Source organism: Hypomesus nipponensis, chromosome 22 (assembly GCF_054491055.1).
Source record: "Hypomesus nipponensis isolate SF chromosome 22, ASM5449105v1, whole genome shotgun sequence".
NCBI classification, from domain to species: domain Eukaryota; kingdom Metazoa; phylum Chordata; class Actinopteri; order Osmeriformes; family Osmeridae; genus Hypomesus; species Hypomesus nipponensis.
This window is the reverse complement of record NC_140382.1, coordinates 1,767,399-1,789,178: the sequence shown is the minus strand read 5'-3', so window position 1 is coordinate 1,789,178 and position 21,780 is coordinate 1,767,399. Positions and strand designations below refer to the sequence as shown.

The 21,780-nt window shown below is 42.6% G+C and overlaps 1 protein-coding gene across 1 annotated transcript; it reads right to left on the bottom strand.

Annotated features, from left to right (window-relative positions):
* Positions 1-15,618: 15,618 nt before the first annotated feature.
* Positions 15,619-19,478, bottom strand: LOC146235959 (uncharacterized). Its single transcript, XM_084687549.1, has 9 exons — positions 19,268-19,478; positions 18,865-19,076; positions 17,986-18,284; positions 17,820-17,910; positions 17,488-17,604; positions 17,293-17,368; positions 16,960-17,217; positions 16,417-16,820; positions 15,619-16,314 (listed from the first exon to the last, which is right to left on the bottom strand). The coding sequence occupies exons 3-8, from the start codon at positions 18,222-18,224 to the stop codon at positions 16,555-16,557; spliced, it is 1,047 nt and encodes a 348-aa protein (XP_084543675.1). The 5' UTR covers positions 18,225-18,284; positions 18,865-19,076; positions 19,268-19,478; the 3' UTR covers positions 15,619-16,314; positions 16,417-16,554.
* Positions 19,479-21,780: the final 2,302 nt, after the last annotated feature.

Sequence of the window (21,780 nt, the reverse complement as noted above, 5' to 3'; positions counted from 1 at the left end):
CTTGCAATGACTTCTGGGGAATCAGACGCGTTCTCGCTGGTCACGTCACTATCCGATGCATCCTCGATAAAAGGGGCGGATCAAGAACATTTCCGGGTATTTTTGGCGTTCTTGGTGACTTGTGTTCTTTGGATTGGAACCGTACTTGGGCAATGAAAGATGAAGTCAAACGAGTTCGCAAGAACACAAGAACGGAAAACAACGTGGATTGATAAACAGCCATTATCTGTGTTTAAGTAACCGTGCACTTCCTATTTCCTGGCATGAGGACCAATTCCTGTTTCAGAATAAATGTTTTAATTTCCTCAAAACAGAAGTCCCTTTCCAGTTACGATCTGACAGCACAGTGTGTGTGTTTAAATGTATATAATACACATATAGAATAGGGTTGTTCACATTGATTCATTGCACAGTTCAATTCATATATTGTTTTATCAGATATATATGTATTTTTCAGATGTTTCTGGTAGTTTGTTCAATCTCAATCCTTATTACAAGCATACATCAAAAGTTTTTTTTTGCTTCATAATCCTACCAAACATTCTATTATGTAGGGATCTCCATCTTTCCATACAGTGTTATATTGTGGCTGATCAAATAAAGGAAACCATCAAATGATATGAATCAATCTACACACACTTTGTTTCACTCACCAAGATGATAAAAATTACATTGTTTCTTTAACAAATGCTGATTGTGGCTGCATACTCAAAAATAGCAAACTTACTCTATAACACATACATACACACACCGACACAATTATCTTGTTTTGATCTGTTCTCACCTGTCTCTCACTGTCTCACATGCTATTTCCCAATTGGTTAGGGTGTGCGGATTGTTTTACACACCTGGTGCATTTGCATGTTAACCCTTTGTTTCCTGCACACATACACACAGGCCAAGCATGACACATTTCCCAAAGTCTATTACAGTACAAATAATGACAACTATTATAAACATTTGTCAACCTTTCTAAGAAACAATATCCTGACACAACCTATTCAGTGATGTAGGCTGTCTGTAGTATAGCCATGTAAAGTCAGTGAATGCAAACCACACCCACGGAGTGTATAAGATGTGTTCTCTGGGTTGTGACATACTGCCGATACCATGCAACACAAATCTGCAAATGAATCTATCTGGGTTCAAACAGAACTCCACAGTTTTCTGTTCATATTAAAAGGTTGCAACCAAACCCTTTGTGTTTGTCCAATCCTCTTGTTCTTTTGTTTATCTTCATTGGGGGGTTTCTACTTGTGGCAGGACCAAATGTACAAGAGGCAAGTTTTCAGATCTGTTTTAAAATGGTGGATATTGATATTCGATAGTATGTATCTTATGGGAAACAACAGTGATGAGACAGGGGCTGCTAGTGGATGCTTAAGTTGAGGTGCTCATTTTGTCCAAAATAGCTTCTAGGTGCAGTACTGTCTTGTGGCCAATTGAGGGACCACTCTCAGTGTTGGCTGAGAGATGGCACGTGCCTACACTCCCCTCTTTCTGCCATAGTTACACACGCCGAGGCATTACATCATCGTCTCCATGCTTCAAACAGAAAAAAGAGAGAGAGTGCATACACACACATACATTTGCACCCCAGCTCTCACACACACTTAAACACATCCATGCTCTCTCCCTCTCTCATACACTCACAATGAAATACATTCAGGGTATTTTTAATCTCCCCTGCAAGGCTGACATTAGCTTAAGTATGGTAAATAATGGAATACACACACACACATACACTGCAAAGGTAATACATTATCTTTTTATATATGATTTCCCCTCTTGCATTGACAACAGCCAGATACCTTGCCAACAACTGTGGTGCAAAGGCAAACAAATGGCCCCTTTAACAAAGCACCTACTGTTTTCACCTTAATCCACACAAAGGGAAAAGAGACAAATAGCTGGTTTTCGTGTCTGCAATGGGCTGTATAGGTCTAAAAGTCTAAGTAGGATGCACATTTGACATTAACACCATTTCATTTAAGCTTGTATCGAGGTTATATTGCCTACTGAGGTATGAGTTTGAATATCACCCCCCCCCCCCCCGCATCATAATGAATATCATAAAAAATACATTCTCTTCATGTAATTACCTTGTAATATATGCATAGCCCACAGCGAGACGACAATGAAAAGAGGCCTAGAAATCGAGAACTGTGCTTTGACGACTGCCATTGCTGTCAGCATCTGAAGCCTTTGGCTTATTTAGCCTATCCAGACACTTCTCCCAATGGCAAGACAGTCCGCTTTTTGGCTCTGACGTCAGTCTGTCTACGAGTACAATCGATATAAAACATCCTCTTCAATAATTTTATATTTGCAAACGGCCACATCAACGACCCTCGCCTCGCTATCACGGCACAGATGTGCACAGAGGCAGGGTGACTGTCAGCTGACGCGGTGATGTTGGTGCACAATGGAGATATGCAGCTTCTTTGAACCAGCGCGAAAATCATATTAAAACACGTAGGGATGAGAAAGCCCCACGAAATGATCATTGGCCGTTTTCTCTCCGATTAGGATTACATGTGTGGGCCAGGAAGAGAAGTCATTGTGTCTACTCGACTTGCAACTGTGGAGCAAGTAGAAAAAGACACCACTTGAGCAAGCATCGTTTACAACCGCTCACACAACGCTCAGTGCCCCCCCCCCCCTTTACTCCGTCTTTACATTCACTCCTACATTAACACACAACCTATATGCATCCCTCATCCCGTTTCTCTTTCTCTCCGTAAATTTCAGCAAAATGTCACAGCCTCCCACAACCTTTGCATCAATATATTTTCTTCGTGTCAGCTTGTGCAACATATAAAGTAGCACGGCAGATGGATTGGTAATGCGGTTCAATGGCGATAAATATCGAGGAACGCAGGTGTGGATTTGCGCCTCGAAGTGTAGCCTACAAGGTGCGCGGATTTCTCTATATAAATGAAGGACTGGTGGGCACCATCACCTCGTTGTCGACAACAGCGCCGCACTTACTATTTGCGCCGGTAGAAGCACAGTCAACGCCAAAGGAAGCCAAATTATGTCGTCCCGCAGCCTCTCGGCCCGCTGTCCGTTCCTGCTGTGCTCGGGGTCGCAAACAGGGAGGTTGTATCGGCAGTGCGTGTCGAGCTCCAGTTGTGGGAGGCTGCAGCCGCTATTGCCTGTAGCGAGGATCGGGTGACGGAGGCAGCTTGAGGATGCGTGCATCAGCTGTGTCACACACCCACCTCCGCTCCGCCCCTTATGATGGACAACAACACCGCCCCCCTCCCTGAAGACCCACCGCGCCTGCGCCAACACAAGTCAAAGCAAAGGTGTGAATTCTCCCTTCACCACAGTAGGCTCTGGTATGTAAATATGACATAAATGGTCAATTGTATGTGTGACTTGACACTGTGTGTTTGGATGAGCCTGCATGTATTAATGTGTGTGTAGAGCTGATTATTGATAGGGAGGCCTAGAAAGGCCTTGGGCAGCGTGATGCAGAGTTTCTCATGTGAGAGAGGGACAGAGGAGAGATATACAGAGAGGGAGGCTCTGTGTAGGTGAGCCTTACTTAGGACTCTAAATATATATTTAGATAATATAATAATATATACTAAATACAGAAGTGAGACGGAGCGTAAAGGATAGTGGAGAGCCGAAATGAAGGTATTTTGTGGAAATAATATCTTGTGAGTGTACACTACAATGCAAATTAGAAAAATAGTATGGCCTAAATAAATGGCAAGCCTTTTTTCAAATTCCCAAAATTTGAAATTCAAAAATTGGGGAAGACAGGAAGAAAACCGACCCACTGCATCATGTTATTTTATACTAGTTGGCTACTTATCTTTACTTTCTTATTTTCAAATTATAAACATAACTTAACCCTTGTGCTGCCTTCGGATCACATGACCCAAAGGTTCATAACAAACCATCGTTGTGTTTATCCAAGTTTACCCAATAGAAAAACAAATACAAATAATTTTCTTTTAACGGTTAAAAGAAAACGCTTCACTTTGTTTTTGTATGCGGAAAGTTGTCGCAATACGATGGTGGGTCACAATGACTGATGGGTCAGAATGACCCGAAGAGAACACAAGGGTTAACTTGAACATAAGAAAGTAAAAATAAGTAGCCAACTAGTATAAAATAACATGATGCAGTGGGTCGGTTTCCCTCCTGTCTTCCCCAATATTTGAGATATATTTATTGAGAATATTTCAAATTTGGGGGATTTGAAAAAAGGCTTGCCATTTTGGGTGCATTAAGTTTATCCCCATCTTCCATAAGGATGAAATAATATATTATCATATAGCCTATTACAACACAAAGGATTCATAAACATATATTATATTATCTGTGAAGCTGTTCATCCAGCAGTCTTTATCCTTTCCTTTGCTGCGTAATCCAAACTGTGGAATGGTTGTGATAACAAATATTCCACAAGTGGTTCTTCCGCATCACACTCGCTGTGTCCATGCCTCTCTGTGACCCCCTCACTCAGGCTGCAGTTACTTGCTTTGTTAGCATCCATTCAAGCCATTAGCCTAACGCTCCTTCAGGGCTGTCACAACAAGCTAACACTAACTAGCTATTTCTCGATACAATAACAGAGAGACAAATTAGAAAAATCTAAAAGTGGTTCGCAATTTGCATTTATTATTTATCTTTTCTAATATGGTACTGTATCTACAGTTATTGCTGTATTGCCATCCCTATCACTTTACCACCAGTTTGTCACACTCACAGTACAGTAGCCTACATGTGGTTGCAAATTCAATCAGAATCAGAAAAGGTTTCATTCGCCATGAAAGTTTGCACAGAGAAGGAATTTACTTTGGCAGGAAGGTGCATACATTAAACATATAGGAATCCTAAAAAATGTGGTGTAACTATACTAAAGGTAGAAGTCTATCTAATACTAATACAAAATATAAAGTAGCCAAATAATTTACAATATAAAAATACAAGTAGTACAAAAGATACAAATAGTTTAATATAGTGCAATTGCAATGTGGCAAGGTGTCATTGCGCAGATTATGAATTAAGTCAGTGCGAGCTCTTGGCCTTGTTGAAGAGACCAACAGCAGACGGGAAGAAACTGTTTTTGTGGCGTGTTGTATCGGACCTGAGGGACCGCAGCCTTCTGCCGGAGGGGAGTGGCTGAAACAGAGTGTGTCCAGGTTGTGAGGAGTCGGCCAAAATCTTCCTTGCACGCCTCAGGGTCCTCGAGGTGTGCAGGTCCTCGAGGGAAGGCAGATTGCAGCCGATCACCTTCTCAGCAGTACGAAGGCAGAGCTGAAGTCCACAAACAGGATTCTGGCGTAGGATGCTGGGGAGTACAGGTGCTGTAGCATGAAGTGGAGGGCCATGTTACAGTTTTTCACAATTGTTAACACACAAAAAGCAAAGATTTGGGACAATTTTCAAAGTTTCACTTCATGTACCAATTGCTCGACCCAATTTGGCACTACTTCACACTCCCTTATCTGCATTAGACTGACTTTCCTTGTTTACACACTGATGTCAATTACCTTTTTGTCAAAACACTTCACACAATGTTCAGTTGTTGCACACACTTCTCTAGTAAAATCTCAAAGCATCAACCTACAACACACAACTATTCAAATCTCTAAACACTCAAGTCTGGTGAGCAATTTGCTATCATGACTGCAGCATAAAGGGCCTTGTTGGGCCTCTGTTTTGTTTGGTGAACGATGGAGAACTTATAAAATATTGACAACCAGAGAAGGAGAGGGGTAAGAGTGAGAGGAGGAAGAGGAGGACAAGAGGGAGGGGGACAAGGGGGAGGACGAGTAGCAGGTAGAGGAGTAGGAGGACAGACAGAAGGAAAAGGAGGAGGAAGAGTAGGAGGACAAAGATGAAGAGGACAAGGATGAGGAGGACAAGAGGAAGAAGAGGAGTACAAGGACAAGGAGAAGAAGGAGGAAGAGAAAGAAGGAGAACGATCATCTGTAATGAGATGCCACAGTGGTAGACCATGTGCTCAACCATAGTTTGAGCATGAGGGAGGCTGGCCAGAGGGTCCAACCAAATCTCAGCCGCTTCACAGGTGTTGCTATCATTACATTTACATTTACCAGACGCTCTTATCCAGAGCGACTTACAGTAAGTACAGGGACATTTCCCAGAGGCAAGTAGGGTGAAGTGCCTCGCCCAAGGACACAGCATAATTTTTCACGGCCGGGAATAGAACCGGCAACCTTCTAATTACTAGCCCGATACCCTAACCGCTCAGCCACCTGACTCCCTCATTAGAACCTTCAGGATGGAGAACAGGTACAAAATCTCTTTGCCTTGTGTACTGTAAAACTGCATATCAATAGAATACAGTGTGATCACAGTATTTGTATTTTGCAAGACTGAAAGTGAACCACACCGTGAAGGAAGAACACACACTTTCACAGCCAAACAGGAGACTGAAATGGTAAATATGGTTCGTGAGAACAACGCTATCACACTCCGGCAAATACAAACTAGGATCCTGGCTGACCATGCTGCATTCAGGAACATCCAGACCGTCAGCCTGTTCTCTGTGTATTGGAATACAACTTTTTTGTTGCATATTTGTGTGCTGTTTTGTTTGACTATGAAAAAAGTAGACCTACACTGAGACATTTTACAAAATGGCTCATTCTCCAGAGTCATTGTCATTCATATGGTGTGTTCCATTTCTGTAATTGTGTTTTCAATTTTGCACTACAGTGTGCTATGAATGCTTGGTAGTGTGCAGCAAATGCTTAGTTGTGTGTACTGTTATGAAAGGTATGTGTATGGGTGTCATTTGAGAATATGGCTGTGTGTACCAAATGAGAACACAAGTTCCATTTTGTGAACAGGTGAGATTTGATGGCAAAGAGTCATCTTGTAAAGGGAGTTTCAGGTTTAGCATTTGGTGTGTGACGTTCAGTTTTGTGTGTGCAGTTTTGAGAAAGCCGTTATTGTTTTGAGAAACTGAAATTGTGAAAAACTGTAACTGCATCGTCCACAAACCTGTTGGCTCTGTAGGCAAACTGCAGGGGGTCCAGGAGGGGGTCTGTGATGGATTTGAGGTGAGCCAGCACCATGCGCTCAAAAGACTTCATTACCACAGAAGTCAGGACGACGGGTCTGTAGTCATTTAGTCCTGTTGCCCTTGGCTTTTTGGGCCCAGGGATGATGGTGGAGGACTTGAGACAGGTTGGCACTGCTTGAGGGTGGCGGGAGAGACAGAGTCCGGCCCAGCTGCTTTGAGGGGGTTCTGCCTCTTGAACAGTCTGTTGACTTCAAGCTCCTGAATGGAGAGTCATCACTGTGGTGATAGGGGGGAGGGGCGGTAGTTCGGGACAGTCCAATTGTCTTTCAAATCTGCAGTAGAACTCGTTCAGGTCGTTGGCCAGGCAGGAGTCGTTAGCGGTGTGGGTGGTTTATAATTGGTAATCTGCCTGAGCCCTCTCCAGACAACAGCAAAGTCGTTAGCAGAGAACTGTTGTTTTAGTCTCTCTGAGTAGTCGTTTAGCCTCTCTCACCGCTTTGCTAAACCTGTACTTCGAAACCTTGAATCTGTCTCTATCCCCACTCCTAAAAGCTTCCTCCTTCTCCAGCCGCAACTTTCTGAGCTTTGCAGATGACCAGGGCTTATTGTTGTTGAAATTCACCCTGGAGCGTGTTGGAATACAGCAGTCCTCACAGAAGCTGATGTACGACGTCACAGACTCTGGCCGCGGTACTAAGAGCGCTAAGAGTTCTAAACAAATCTGGGAAATGCGGCCCCTGTGAGTTCACCCAGACTGTTGGTCGTTAACGTATCCCAGTCAGTACAGCCCAAGCACGCCCGCAGATCCTCAATAGCCTCACTGGTCCACTGTTTTGATGTCCTCACAGCAGGTTCCCAGCTAACAAGGGACGTCCTTGGGATATTCGGTGACGTTCATATTTAGTCCCCTATAGCAGGGGTCGGCAACCCGCGGCTCCAGAGCGGCATTCAGCTCTTTAGCGCCGCCCTAGTGGCTCCCTGGAGCTTTTTCAAAAATATGAAAAAAGATGGTGTGAACTTATTTTTTGTTTTAATTATTAAAACAGAAATGTTTTAATATTGTTCTGTCTGCTTCGTCTGTCTGCTTCTGCTTCGTTCTGTCAACAAAGATTTACGCCATAGCCTGCGACACACGTTTCTTTCAGTTCGGCGTAGTGCCAGACAGGTGGCTGTTGCAAACAAACCGGCGGGTGTGTCATGGGCCATGGGTCCCAAAGGGAAAAAGAGAAAGATAGCTGAGGAGAACAGAGGATTCAACAGTTATTGGACCGAATCATTTGCTTTCATTGCCAATGCGGAAGGATTGCCTGAATGTTTGCTTTGTAATGAGAAGTTGTCAAATAATACAAAGAGTAACATGAAAAGACATTTCCAGGGAATGCATGCTACATTTGCAGCCGAGTACCCAGTTGGGAGTGAGAGAAAAAGTGCGATTGCATTACTTCTGGAGAAATTAGACGAGCGCAAAGATAGATTTAAGAAGTGGATTGCATCTACAAACTCCACTACTGCTGCTAGTTTTGTTGCAACCCAGGAGATAATAAATTTAATCAGGGCTGCCAACTCTCATGCATTGGCCGTGAGACACACGCATTTCAACCATTTCACATGCTCTCAAGCCACACCTTGCATATCTCACGCTGAAAAGGCAACGCCAACCAAGTTGTCCTGTAAACGTTGTAAACAGGGCCGGGCTGGGTAATCGGGAGAGTTCCCGGTGGGCCGCTTCACTTTTGGCCGGTCGAGGATTTTTTGTTGTTGACATTTGTCACGTTTGTATTATCTTCTCTTAAAGTAGGCTACACAGTTTTCGCATTCTGACACATCAGCCTCTAAATGGGTTGTACCATGTGAGGGAGTTCTCCCCTCCCAAATAGAGTTGGTTGGGTCCATAGCCCGTCTTTTCCCAAAAGTTTTCTCAGATAGGTTACCGATAGCTGGGCCGGGGGGCCCTACTGTAACGATATGCGTCAGCGAGGATGGATGGGAGCAGGGCCAGAGTGATGGTATCACTAGACAAGGTTTTTTGATAAACGTCTATGTTTATTTTACATAAAGCTCAATTAAACTATTTTGCGCTCAAATAATAGCAAAAAAAATTCACTCGCGCGCTATGTGCGCTCGCATAACGAGTGGGGCCAAATACCAAATCTCACTCCAAGGTTTTTGCAAAAGTTGGCAGCCCTGAATAAAGCATGGAAAATAGTAGGCTAATATAGCTACTATAGACACTTACAGCATGTGTTGCCTTCATTATAAGGCTTACATAAGGCTTTACATTTTTTTGCGGCTCCAGACAGATTTGTTTTTGTTTTTTTTGGTCCAATATAGCTCTTTCAACATTTTGGGTTGCCGACCCCTGCCCTATAGGTTATACTGTGACGTTATCCCTAGGACGTCCTTGGAACGCTGTTTGGACGTTATTAAAGTTGCTAAAAAGTCACAATTTAATCAGTTATATACATTTAATTTTAAACTTTCACGGGACATTCCAGGAATGTCCCTGGTTGGATATGATAGGACATAATGTCAAAAACTTTTGAGGGACGTTTGAAACGTTCCAGGAACGTCCTTCATTGGTTCACGTTCATATAACGTGATCACATTGTAAATTCCAAACCGTCCCCTCCCTGCATAATCTATTATTCTACTAGAAAGCATGCAGTGGATGAACGGCGAGGTGCTCTTAATAATAGTAGATGTTTAGAGCAGTACTATCAGGTGATTGCATTGTCAAGCCAGAGACAAAACATTAGCTTCTTTGTTTTTGGGCTGTTCCTTAGATGGTTTGTTGTCAAGTGAATGCGCTTCTATAAAAATAACCCATTAAAATAGTGATGTACCATCACTGAAACAAAACATCTGCGCTGGATCCAGCTTATCCACCCTTACAGAAAAGTATACTATTATCATGTCACATAAAGAATACTAGCAGTGTACTTATTTATATACTTTTTTTGTACTAAGTAAACTGAATTGGCCCACTTTTTAGGTCATGTAGTACACTTTAATGTAAACTTATAGTGTATTTCAAGTTTTACTTTTGAATACTGCAAAGCAGCCTGTGTAGTGCACTTTCAGTTCATCAAGTATACTTCCTCAAGTACTTCAAAGTATACTTTGGAATACTCTAAAGTAGCCTTTGTAGTGCACTTTCAGTTCATCAAGTATACTTCCGAAAGACCCTCAAAGTATGCTTTGCAATACTTTCAAGTGGACTTTCATTTAATGTAAGTACGTCAAGAAGTAAACATTTAAATTTGATTTTGCTATTACTTATTAATGTCTTAAAATGTTTAAGGGCCCCTCAAACGCCTCAGATCGTAAGTCACGTGGCGAAAACGGGGCCTTTGGAACATTTCACTGCAGATTCTTAGCTGAAAGAAGCTATTCACTGCGTAAACATCAACGTTCTAAGAGTCCAGCTGTTCTTTGGAAATGTAACGGTCATTTAACTCATGGTTACAATGGTAAACCGACACAACAATGACAATTACCACACAACAAAACACTACATTCTAAGAAGACACATTTAAAAAACGAAATTCATGAAGTTACATTTGTATTTCGAACAAACGGCAAACTTATCAGCAAATTTTAACACGATTTACCACCTTGGGTTAGGGTTAGGGTCTTCAGTCAGTTTGACAGTATAACCTTCAAATGCATAATGCAACCCTTCTGTTTGCTTCTTTCTCAAGTAGCTTTTTTGTTTTTTTCCATTAATACTCCAATTAATAATTATTAGTATAAGATTATAGGGCTTCAGAATGTTATGGCAGTAATTAAGGTTGCAGCTTCAATACCAAAAAAGATTCCATGTGTAATGCATAATAGATTTTCATAGACATTAATAATTAAAATGAGATGGATCTAAAAATGGTTACCTATAATGTACTTAAAAATTATTTTGACTGTTTTTGCTGTATAATAATAGAAAACATACATCCTACTCCAGAAGAAATGTATACCAGTTTTTAAGCATACTTCTTAAAAGTACATCAAAAGTGAACTATTTTCGAAGCAGACTTAAAAGAACATCAAAAGTGAACTATTTTCTAAGTATACTTATTACAAAAGTGAACTATTTTCGAATCATACTTAAAAGTACATCAAAAGTGAATGATTTTCTAAGTATATTTAGAAGGTGTAAGGCTGCAGGAGAGACTTGATGTAGTCGGGTGCAGTCCCGTTCACTGCTCGGAAGGTCAGTACCAGGGTCTTGAATCTGATGCAGGCCGTGATGGGTAGCCAGTGGAGGGAGATGATGAGTGGGGTAACGTGGGAGCGTCTGGGTAGATTGTAGACCAGGCGGGCCGCTGTGTTCTGAATCCTCTGAAGAGGGCGGGTTGCGCATGCTGGGAGACCGGCGAGCAGCGAGTTGCAGTAGTCCAACTTGGAGAGGACAAGTGCTTGGACAAGCAGCTGAGAGAACAGAGTTCTATCCTTAATGTGACCACGAGTCAAATTTTTGTTGCCTTTATTTGAGCGCAAAATAGTTGAGCTTTATGTAAAATAAACATAACCGTTTTTCAACTGGTAAAACCTTGTCTTGTGAAGGTGATTTCTTTCTCTCAATTGTTCAGCCCCACCCTACGCTTCTTAGCCTGGTTTTGCATCATTATTCTTCTCCCGGTGCTCCTGATGGACAGTCCGCTACTGCGGAGCTGTGCCACGGTGGTGGATTTTTAAGTCATATCAATTTAAATGCTCGGTCCCAACTGTCACAGCTCGTGAACCCTGTTGTTGAGTGAAGACGTTGAGAGCAGTGGTGGATTTAGTGATTTGGGGGCCCCAGGCGAAGACAGGCATGGGGCCCCCTTAACTCCTATTCTTACTCTTTTCAATCCATATAATAATTATTAATATATATATAATATTGATAAGCTATAGCAGCCTCAGTTGAAAAGTTGGATCAAATGAAGATATTGGGCAATCCGGTGAAAATTTTCCTAACCTCTATGACTTTGTCAACTTTTTCCTTTATAGTGATATTTTCAAGCATTTAGCTTACTCATATTGCATTAATTCATTAAGAACCCCCTTTGAAACAAGCTATTGTAACAACATTGTCACTGGCAGTATTTCAGATGGAATCGCAATTCCAACAGTACAGTACCATCTGTTTACTGAAAATATGCCCCCCAAAACGTAAATAAGCTTGACAATTATTTAGGGGGAAATGGCTAATTCCAAAAAAGTTTGCTGGAGGCGATCATTGTCTGTAACAATGCCAAATCTGTCTCAGTCTACAGCCCTGCGTGGAGAAGCTGACCCCGGTAAATTGTGCTACAAGCAAGCTAGCCTAGCTGCTGTTGCTAGCCAAACTTCACTGAGCAGCACTTGTGCTATCTGCCGCATCATTGGATACCAGTGGAGAAAAATTACGTTTCTTTCAGTAGTTTCAGTTTGGCAATTACTTGTTTACTCTCCTCTTTTGTCTTTCTCTTTTGTGGTCCGCTCGGGGAGTTTCGTTACATTTAGCAAATTGTTTTTTGCATTCACTTCAACCTTAAACTTGAACCTTAAAGTCCATTGACACCTCTTTCCTATGTAAATTTCACAATTAAAAAACGTTGCTGTGAAACAGTAGTTCTTGAAAAATTCCACCGTTTTTGGCTCTGGTCTGTACCTTTGTCACGCCCCAAAATTTGCTGCGCGCAGTTCTATGTACTTCCACAGAATTACAAAGGAGAATGTTTATCTAGCATATTGAAAATGGACTACGGGAATGCAGTGTTCCAGACTGTACAGGGAATGCTGACACTTTTCAGTCTTCCTAAGGAACCAAACCCTTAATGGGCTGTGTCATGTAATTGTATATATGAGAAGATCTGTGCAGTTTGACCCTCAATTACACATTTGCTCGAAGCATTTCACCGAGGGCAGTTTTGAATGAAAACCTTGGACAATTTAAAGCCCATATGGCAGGTTAACCACAACTGTCGATTAATGGGTACATAAAGGACTCAAGATATGAATATTATTCAAGAAATCTCAAAAGGGTGTCTCAAAATATTGTTTAAGACCAGTTTTTGACGTTTTTTTGTTAGCTTTAGCATATTAGCGCAATTCGGTGATGACGTCACATTGGGGAGTTGTGGAGGAGAGTAGCCTCAGTCTAGTACTAGAACTATGGCAACTGACTGGGATGAGGAAGAGGTGGCAAGAACCACTAATATGTACGATGGCCCGCAGCCGTATAATTTCGAACCAAATAGACGAGAGAGGGCAAATGATTATTGCCTACACCTGATGGCCGTCAAAGCCAATTAAATGGATGGTCCGAGGAGAATGAGTAGAGAGTTGGTTAAGTGTCCTGGGGTCTTATTTATAAAGCTTGCGTACACACAAAACGGGGCTGAAAATGTGCGTACGCCACTTTCCACGCAAAGGTGGTGATTTATAAAAAACAAACTTGACGGGAGAATGTGCGGTCCTCCACGCAAACTCTGACCCTCCCGTAAGCCTACGCACATTTTGAAAACAGTTGGAATTGGCGACGCAGATGACCGTACTGTAGTCAGACTGCAGAAATTGAATGTGGGAAGAACATTACTAGTAATATTAATATATTTCGTTTTCCTCACACGTTTTTTTCATTCAATTTCATGATAATCATGAAGATTACATCCAGCCGTGTTATTTGCGCTTGTACTGAGTCATTCTTGTTCCATAAACATCTTGTACAATCCAACTCAAATTTTTTATAAAAAATCAGCGCTTCCTCACCATCAGATTGTCCACTACGGGAGTTCAGGAGGGGGAGATTCCCCAACTGCATGGAATACAGGATAACATCACATATCCTACCTTTAGATAACTGCAGAACACAGTGTATAACTAAATATATTTATTTAATACTGTGCAAATATCCTCATATGTCAAAAACTGGAACTACAGTCGTTAAGATCCTGCAATCGCTACACTCTACGTCCTCGTTATCAGTCCAGACTTTAATAGATTACTGTTCATAACAAAACGCTTTTGTTTTCAAATTGTATCTCGACTCGCAGTATCACTGGCACAGTTGACGCCACTCGCAGTTTTTTTAAATTGGTGATCTACCGGCCACCACATTTTCGGAGTTTTCGGGCTCCACCAATAGGCTAACAGTGTCTGAGAAGTTGTCATGCGCTATGATTCACCGTAAAGAACAATCGTATGCCAGGGTCATGATGAGATACTAGATTAGCATTCATGAGGTGCTTTGCATTGATTATATTTGGTTAAAAATGGGCGTGTTCAGGGCGGGGTACAATGCTGATTCACGTTCGCACACTTGTGGGTAATCTGTGATTTATAAAGGGAACATTGCGTACAGGTGTGCGTACGCACGGTTTTATAAATCTGAATTTTTGTCGCCATTTTAGGCTTTTGGGCGTACGTACACTTTTAGTAAGAATCCTATGCACAGTTTTATAAATGAGACCCCTGGTGAGTTAGCAACGCAGCAAGGAGCGCTGGATCTTGTCTATGGACAGCAGTGCATACAATATCGCAAACAATTTTTTTACTGTCAGTGAATAGCACCGAGTGAAAGTCAACGTTTTCTTTATATCTACAGTAGTGACAGTTATCATGTCATTAGTTCAGATAAGTAGCTCTTATCTAGATCTAGAAGGCATCATGCTAGCTATGGGCTAATTTACTAGTCCCACCTGTGAAATTCTCCCCCCCCCCCCCAAGTCAATCCCTATGTAACCGGGTCATATTTTGAAGTTGTTCAGTTTTTCAGTTCTAATGGGTCTCCTTTAAATGCCAGACATCTAAGATGACATCAATAGGTAGTTTCTTGATTGTTTGTATTGAATGTTGTATTGAATGGACAGGAGAGAGCGTGGTGCATCAGAGAAGGTGGGTGACTTCAGGGAAAGTTGGTGGTTTTTGCATAACATTACGTATTTGGCCATACTGGTATCAGCACACGTGTTGAGGATCGGGATGTGTGCGTGTTAAGAGCATTATCACCACTACCGTTTTGTACTGCTAAAACGTAATATACATTTTATTTTCATACACGGCTAGTTGGGCTACAGTTTTGGACAGGCTTAGCTTGTGTACCTGTTAGGTATCATATAAAACTATCAGATAAAGAACCCTGCTCTTTATTTAGTTGGACTTGTGTTTTATTCCCCGCCAACACCTAATTAAATCTTTTCCCCGACGTTGTAAACACATTTCCGATTAGATATTTCACGTTTTGATTGTAGTTCAGTGTTTACTTATAAGTGTTTACCTCTTCCTCCGGTGAAAATGTTTCTAAAGTGGCCGCCGCCGCCTCTGTGTCGCTGTGTTTGGCAGGTGCTTGTGTGGGTGCTGCCCTCCCATGGAAACTGTGGTGGAGAGTTTGTGCTGTTGGGAAGTGAGTCCGTTTTGGTCGCTGGTCGAGGGGCTCACCCCGTGACCAGCAGATGTGACGTGCCTGACTCAGCATCCAGGATTTGAGGCATGCTGCCTGAATCTGTTTGTGCTGAAGATAGCATACACACATTTTAGGCAGGAATGTCTAAAAGCCAGCACGCACGAGTACGTTAATTGTTTACTTTACCATTCTTTTTACACTTGAGTCCTATTAACCAGTTATAGGTGACTAGAGATGTGTTGCATAGACAATAAACATGCTACATCCAACATACTTATCCCTAGGCAATACAGGTACACTGCGTACAGTCAGGCTATACGCTGGGCGTATGGAGTTCTTGGTAGGCACATAAGGAAGCCTCTACCCTCCTGTCTGGTTTCAGCCATCAGGCAACAATTTCAGAGTGGTGATGAGACCTATCATGGCTTTCAATGGCCTTGTTTGGATGAAAATGAATATAAACCATATTGTTCTAGTTCAAAACTTTGATTGTCAGGTAAACAGGCCAACACAGGTTTAGACTGTGCAATGAAATTCTTAGGACAAGACAACGCAAAGCAACCTGGCATTACATGACGATATAAGTACTCAGAACAAATGTAACATGTATTGGCATGTACAACATGAATAAAAGTAAGTATTTTCAGGTTCAAGACACAAGACACAAATACATGAATGCATACATAGATATGGAGAGAGATATCAAAAGCACATAGCGCAGACCTTAGTGACCCAAAAATCTACTTGGATTTGCTGTAGCGTGACTGCTGGGCAAGATAGAGGTTGACGGCCTCCTCCTTGGGAATTTGTTGGAATGATTTGGCGATGGGGGCGGGTGCACAGGCTGACAAGTTAGCGCTAACTTCTTGAAGAGTCTTGGGTGAATTCATGTAGCTCTCCCGAAGGGCCTCCATTAAGGATGTAGCATAACCTGCAGACATAATAATAATGATAAAATGTATAAAAAGATCACTGATCACAGGTATCTTGTGCGCCATGTCAAAATATGATAGAACTGCATGACACTGCTTACCGTATGAGGTGTATGGGACGCACTACAAAGGCACCTTTTCTGAATGGATATCGCACGCAATATTGCTCTGTACCATCGCTTCTTCGTGCTGTCTCTTGGTTTGCATTGAAGTTCTAATGTAGTGCCGCTAAGAGAAGCCTACAGAATAACACATTTTAGAACACCTTTGAAGAAAAAATCTGGTGTATGTATGCTAAAATACGGCATTGTTATTCCATTGCACAGCACTGAACTGCTATACATGCCAAGGTATGAAAACCCAGTGTGCTTGGGCGCAAAGTGCAGGATGAGGGAGTGGAAGGCTTCAAGGGAGAAAGTCTGGTGCTGTGGAGACAGCTGTCTAACATCCTTCAGTAAGGAAGTCTTTTTGATGATGCTTTCCAGTTTTACTGCTCCCATTGAGCCTGCAAAGACCAAGATAGATAGGTAGGCAGACAGACAAATAGACATATAGATAAATATTTTTTTCAATAGAAACACACATGAGATTATCCTGCATAGGAATTAAAGAGCATGCACAATGCCACATACTGTGTACTGTACCTGGTTCCAGCCACTCCTTATCACGTTGATCCCCTTCCAGAGGGAGATGAGCACAACTGGAGAAGGCAGGGGTGTCATGGTCGTGGATGTCCTGAATGTGATTAGTCAAGCTTCTCCATTTGGCCTCCATCACAGCTGGGTTGCCATCTGGGGTTGAGGCTGCAATCCAGTAAAGGTGGTTGACTATGGCTGGCCTCCACAACTGTAGTTGATCACACTGTCTGTCTTTAGAGGCTGTATCCAAGGCCTTCCCCAGACCTTGTTTAGAAAAAATGGTATTAATTGAAATACAATAAAAAAAACTGCTTCAAGATTCCAACAATGGATACATACTTTTCCCAATGTGCCAGACATCAAAGTAATGCCTTGTTCCCTCAGGGCACAGCTCTTCTCTCACCCATTTGGCAACCTAAAGAGTAAAAGGCAAACTTTGTGGATTCTTGCACTGTCTGGCCCTCAATGCATCAGCAAAAGCACAAAGGTCCAGCCTCAGTGCACTTCAAAAATCTACATCTTTATTGTATTTACCTGGCGATGTCTGTCTGCGATGAGGGTTGACAAATGCAGGTCCTGCCTCCTCAGAAAGCCGATGCTGCGCTTGAGCCCTTCAAGCTCACACCAAAAGCTGTTGGGGACCTCTGAGCTCTGCAACATGACATAACAGTGTAAGTGTAGAATGCTGGTGGTAATGAAGGAGGTGTGAAGGAACCGGAGGGTTGCTGGTCCAAGCATTATTATACACTGTACACTAAAGACATAATAAAGCCCTATGCATGGTTGTACCAGTGGAAAAGTGCTACGATGCAGTCCATTTACCAAATTGCAGAGTCTATGTATTTGTGTAATAACATCAGGCTTACCTGAACAAGCTGAACATCCACCACTTTGTTAATTCTGTCCTCTATCAAAGAGTACGAGCCGTACTTTGTACAGTGCCCGGAAGAATCTGACCTGGGGATAATTACAAATTTGAATTACCCAGGTTGTGTGTAAAATGAAGTAATACCATAGAATAAACTGCTTTACCTGCAGTCACCAGCAACAACTAGGCCTCCATCCATTGCCCTGAGGTCACTCAAATTCTTGGCCTGATCGTTCTGCCAGGCCTGAATGATGACAGGGATGGTGTAGCGGCGCTGATGTCGAAAGTAAGTGCTAACGCTGATGCACTGAAGGCCAAACAGGGTCATCATTCGCAATGTCTGGGAGGCCAAGCATCCACTGAAATTAATGGCCCCACTTAGAAGGAGGTTGCAGGCTGGCATATTCCTGTGTAGGATCGGCTGGTTTTGCCAGAAACGCTGGTAGCCACATGATGCACAGACCTAGATATGTAAAAAAGAGAGTAATTAACAGTACATCAGGATTCATGGATATAGAATAACACAAGAAAATTCAAACTATTGACCAGTAAGGTATAACACTACAATATGATGGCATCATAAACCCACAGACTAAAGCAAGCATGGTACATGTAAATTAACTGTCCAGAGGAATTTCAAATGCAACATCAGCACCAACCAAGCTAGCCATTATTGGAAAAAATATTAGACTGTTACAGCAACTAATGTGGATTGGAGGATGCACTGATCACATGCAATAAACAATGTGGGCAGACTGTCAGGGCTATCCGATCGAAGATATTCTGATATTCTAATCAGATATGGCCTGCTGTGTAAACAAAACCCTACCTGCTCTATTTTAATCAACGTCCCTGCCTGCTGCACGATTCTACTCTCAGACTTCTCACAACAGGCCGGACAGATGGCAAACAGGGCCATGAGTTCCTCTTTGCACACAATTAATTTATCAATGCCACTACAAGCAAAATTAGGGGGGGGGGTCATTCAAACTACTACAGATACATAAAAAATCAAATTCAAAGTTGGTTTTAAATGATCTCACTTTTGGTGGGGGTCAAGTTTGAGATAGCTCCTCCTCACACAAATCTTCTTCAGACATCTGGTCTTCTGGCACCCATGATGCATCACTGAAGACAGAGGGGTCATCTTCTTCATCCGTCTGTTCAGGACTAGTGAGGGGGGTGGAAGTTTGCATCCTGAAAGTTGTGTGTGTCCCCACGCTGACCATCTGGGGCTTTAGGTTCACCTGCACAGCTGTGGCAGAGACAGTACACATACCCAAACATAAGACAATCATGACGAATCTAAGCGGTTATGTTTATGTGTATAGTATTTCATCAATGTATATGGAAATGTCCTGCATGCATAGAATTTGGCAACGTATGTTTTAGACAGCATATCAACAACTCAAACATAGAATCATCCCAAAAATACCCAAGATTTACCGTGAGACCTTCCAAGGGGCTTCAAATTACACTGTGTCCCAGTGTCACAAGTGGAAGAGGGCAAGGAGTCATTTACCGCAGCACCGACACTATCCACGGTCTCCTGCGGTGAGGCATCTGTCAACATCTTGCGCAAAGAAATTAAAAAAAGTCAGCGACACAGTGACAGGTACATACATATGAAAGAGAACCGTAATAGTCAAGTGGAAGTGGAAACTAAATCAATCAATAATAAATCAAACACACACACAGTTATGAAAGCCGCTTGATGATCTCTAGTGATCCAAACACTAGCCATGGCGCGCTATCTAGCTAGATATGACAAGCTTTTGGACATGTACTTAAGAACAATTTTGTTTTGGTTCATATTCATGAGTCACGAAATGTGCTTTTCTAATGTCACACTGATCATGACTGTAGTTGGGGGGGGGTTCATGTTATGGGGCTAGCTAACATGCAACTTGTAAACATTAGCCTGAGGCTTACCATTGCCAGCTCTCGCTTGTGGCGGGCGGCACCAAGCTTTTCAGTGCTTCTCGGTCTCGGGCCAGGGCAGGCAGAGAGGTGCGTGTGCACAGACGGCACGGCGGTCGGAATAAGCCGTGCCGTGCTGTGCTCAGCCTCTTCAACCCGAGAGGAACCATACTGATGTCCCCTGGGTTGTAATCCTCCTCCCTGAAATGCGCACTGTAGATCTTGGAGTTCTTGGTGGCAGAGGTCATTGAAAAATCTTCCCGCCTAACACGGACAAATTGTACCCACTGTCTGAGGGTTGCCTTGTGGTTCATCGGGAAGCCATGGACCCTGTGTCCAGTTAGGGTGGAGTTTGTACACCCCCCACAAACACAGTAGTTAACCATTTTTCCTACTTATAAACATTTCTATCTAGCTTTATCTCTATATCTATATATGTAGGCTAGTACTAGTAGCTATTTATTTATCTAGTGCTAGCTAGCTATGCTATCTGACTGTCTATCTATTATCAATTTTATGCCCTAACCCTTTAAAGAAGGATATGCTAAGCCGCTGTTGCTGAAAAGAGGTGCCGTTCCAACCGTATGCTCATCACAAACGGGTCATTCTACGAAAATGGTGGCTTTTTGAACAGACAACTGTAAAAAAAAGTTATTATTTTTTAAAATACCAAACCTTAGTCAGATAATAGTTAACGTCTTAACATTATAAATCCACTTAAATTACAGCTTAATGTATTTGGATTTTTTTACTACATTACATTAAAAAATGAATGTGCTGCCTTTTTGTCCAGGTGCTCCTCTAAGTACTTCCAGATACTGTGGTCAATCTGAACTGATCTTTTGTTCACTGGCAGCGGCTGACAAACAATCTGGTCATATCCATACCAGTTGATATCATCTCTTGGGCTTGGCCAGGAGAACTTGTTGACTCCATTACTGTAAATGCACTTTATTTGCACATTATGTTCTTCGACCTCCAGTATAACGCCAGGGTATGGTTGTTTGTCATAGTTCACGATGCACCACTCTCCACTGTGGTGAGACTCAATGACATCTGGACGAAGTGGAGCTGAGGTATCCGGGTCGATGACACCTGGTTGATGTGGAGGTGAAAGATCATGGCCATTAGCCAACACTGTTGGGAGGGTGACTTCTTGGAGTCCATAACATGGACAATCCCACACGCCTTCCGCCGCTTGGCAGACACAACTTATGTCTCTATATTTCAGGATGCCAGGTGTGATATTTATAACCTGGTGCATTCGCATGGTTCCTTTTATGGTTACCAAAGGTACCCCAGACATCATCTGTGCCTTTCTTTCCACCTCTTCCTCGCTGACATAATATAACTGTATTTGACTGCCAGAATTCCTCAACTCCTGGTAGAAAGGCATTGCATCCGTTATGTCTCTCCCGTGACGGACCAAGAGGTCGGCTGACCTCTTCAATGAACCCCCCACTCCATCCGGAGCACCCTTTCCGTGACTGGCCTCGAAAAAGTTCCAGGGAGTCCCCTGGAAGCCCTTCTTGAAAGGTTCCGTGCAAACCATGTAAAAGTTGCCCTTTTGTTTATATTGTGTGGCTGGACCATCACTGAAGAAGTGAAGGTGTTGCACAGCAGGGTACTGGTCTATTATCATTTCCAGGATGGGGTCCAGGTGAGCCCATATAGCTACTGGATCATGCGTTCTGCTGGGTGAGATGGTGCAGAAGGAGATGGGGTGCTCCTTCCCCACATAGAGGACACCAGCGTGGAGCGTCACTTGTTTGTGTGACCCCCGAAGTGAACTGACTGGATCTCTGAAGCATATTTGCAAGTGAAGTTCTCACTAAAATCTATCTGGATCAGGCAATCATTGGTCAGGTTTTCCCTCAGGGTCCTGTAGATGCTGTACTGCCATCTGATGTTGAACAGATGTCTCCTGAATTTAAAGAGCCTATTTTGGAACTGGGTCACCAGCTCTTCCGCTGTTATGGCTATATTTTTCTTCACGGTGATTAAGCTACTTCTCTCTTGTCCTTCATTTGCTCTATTGT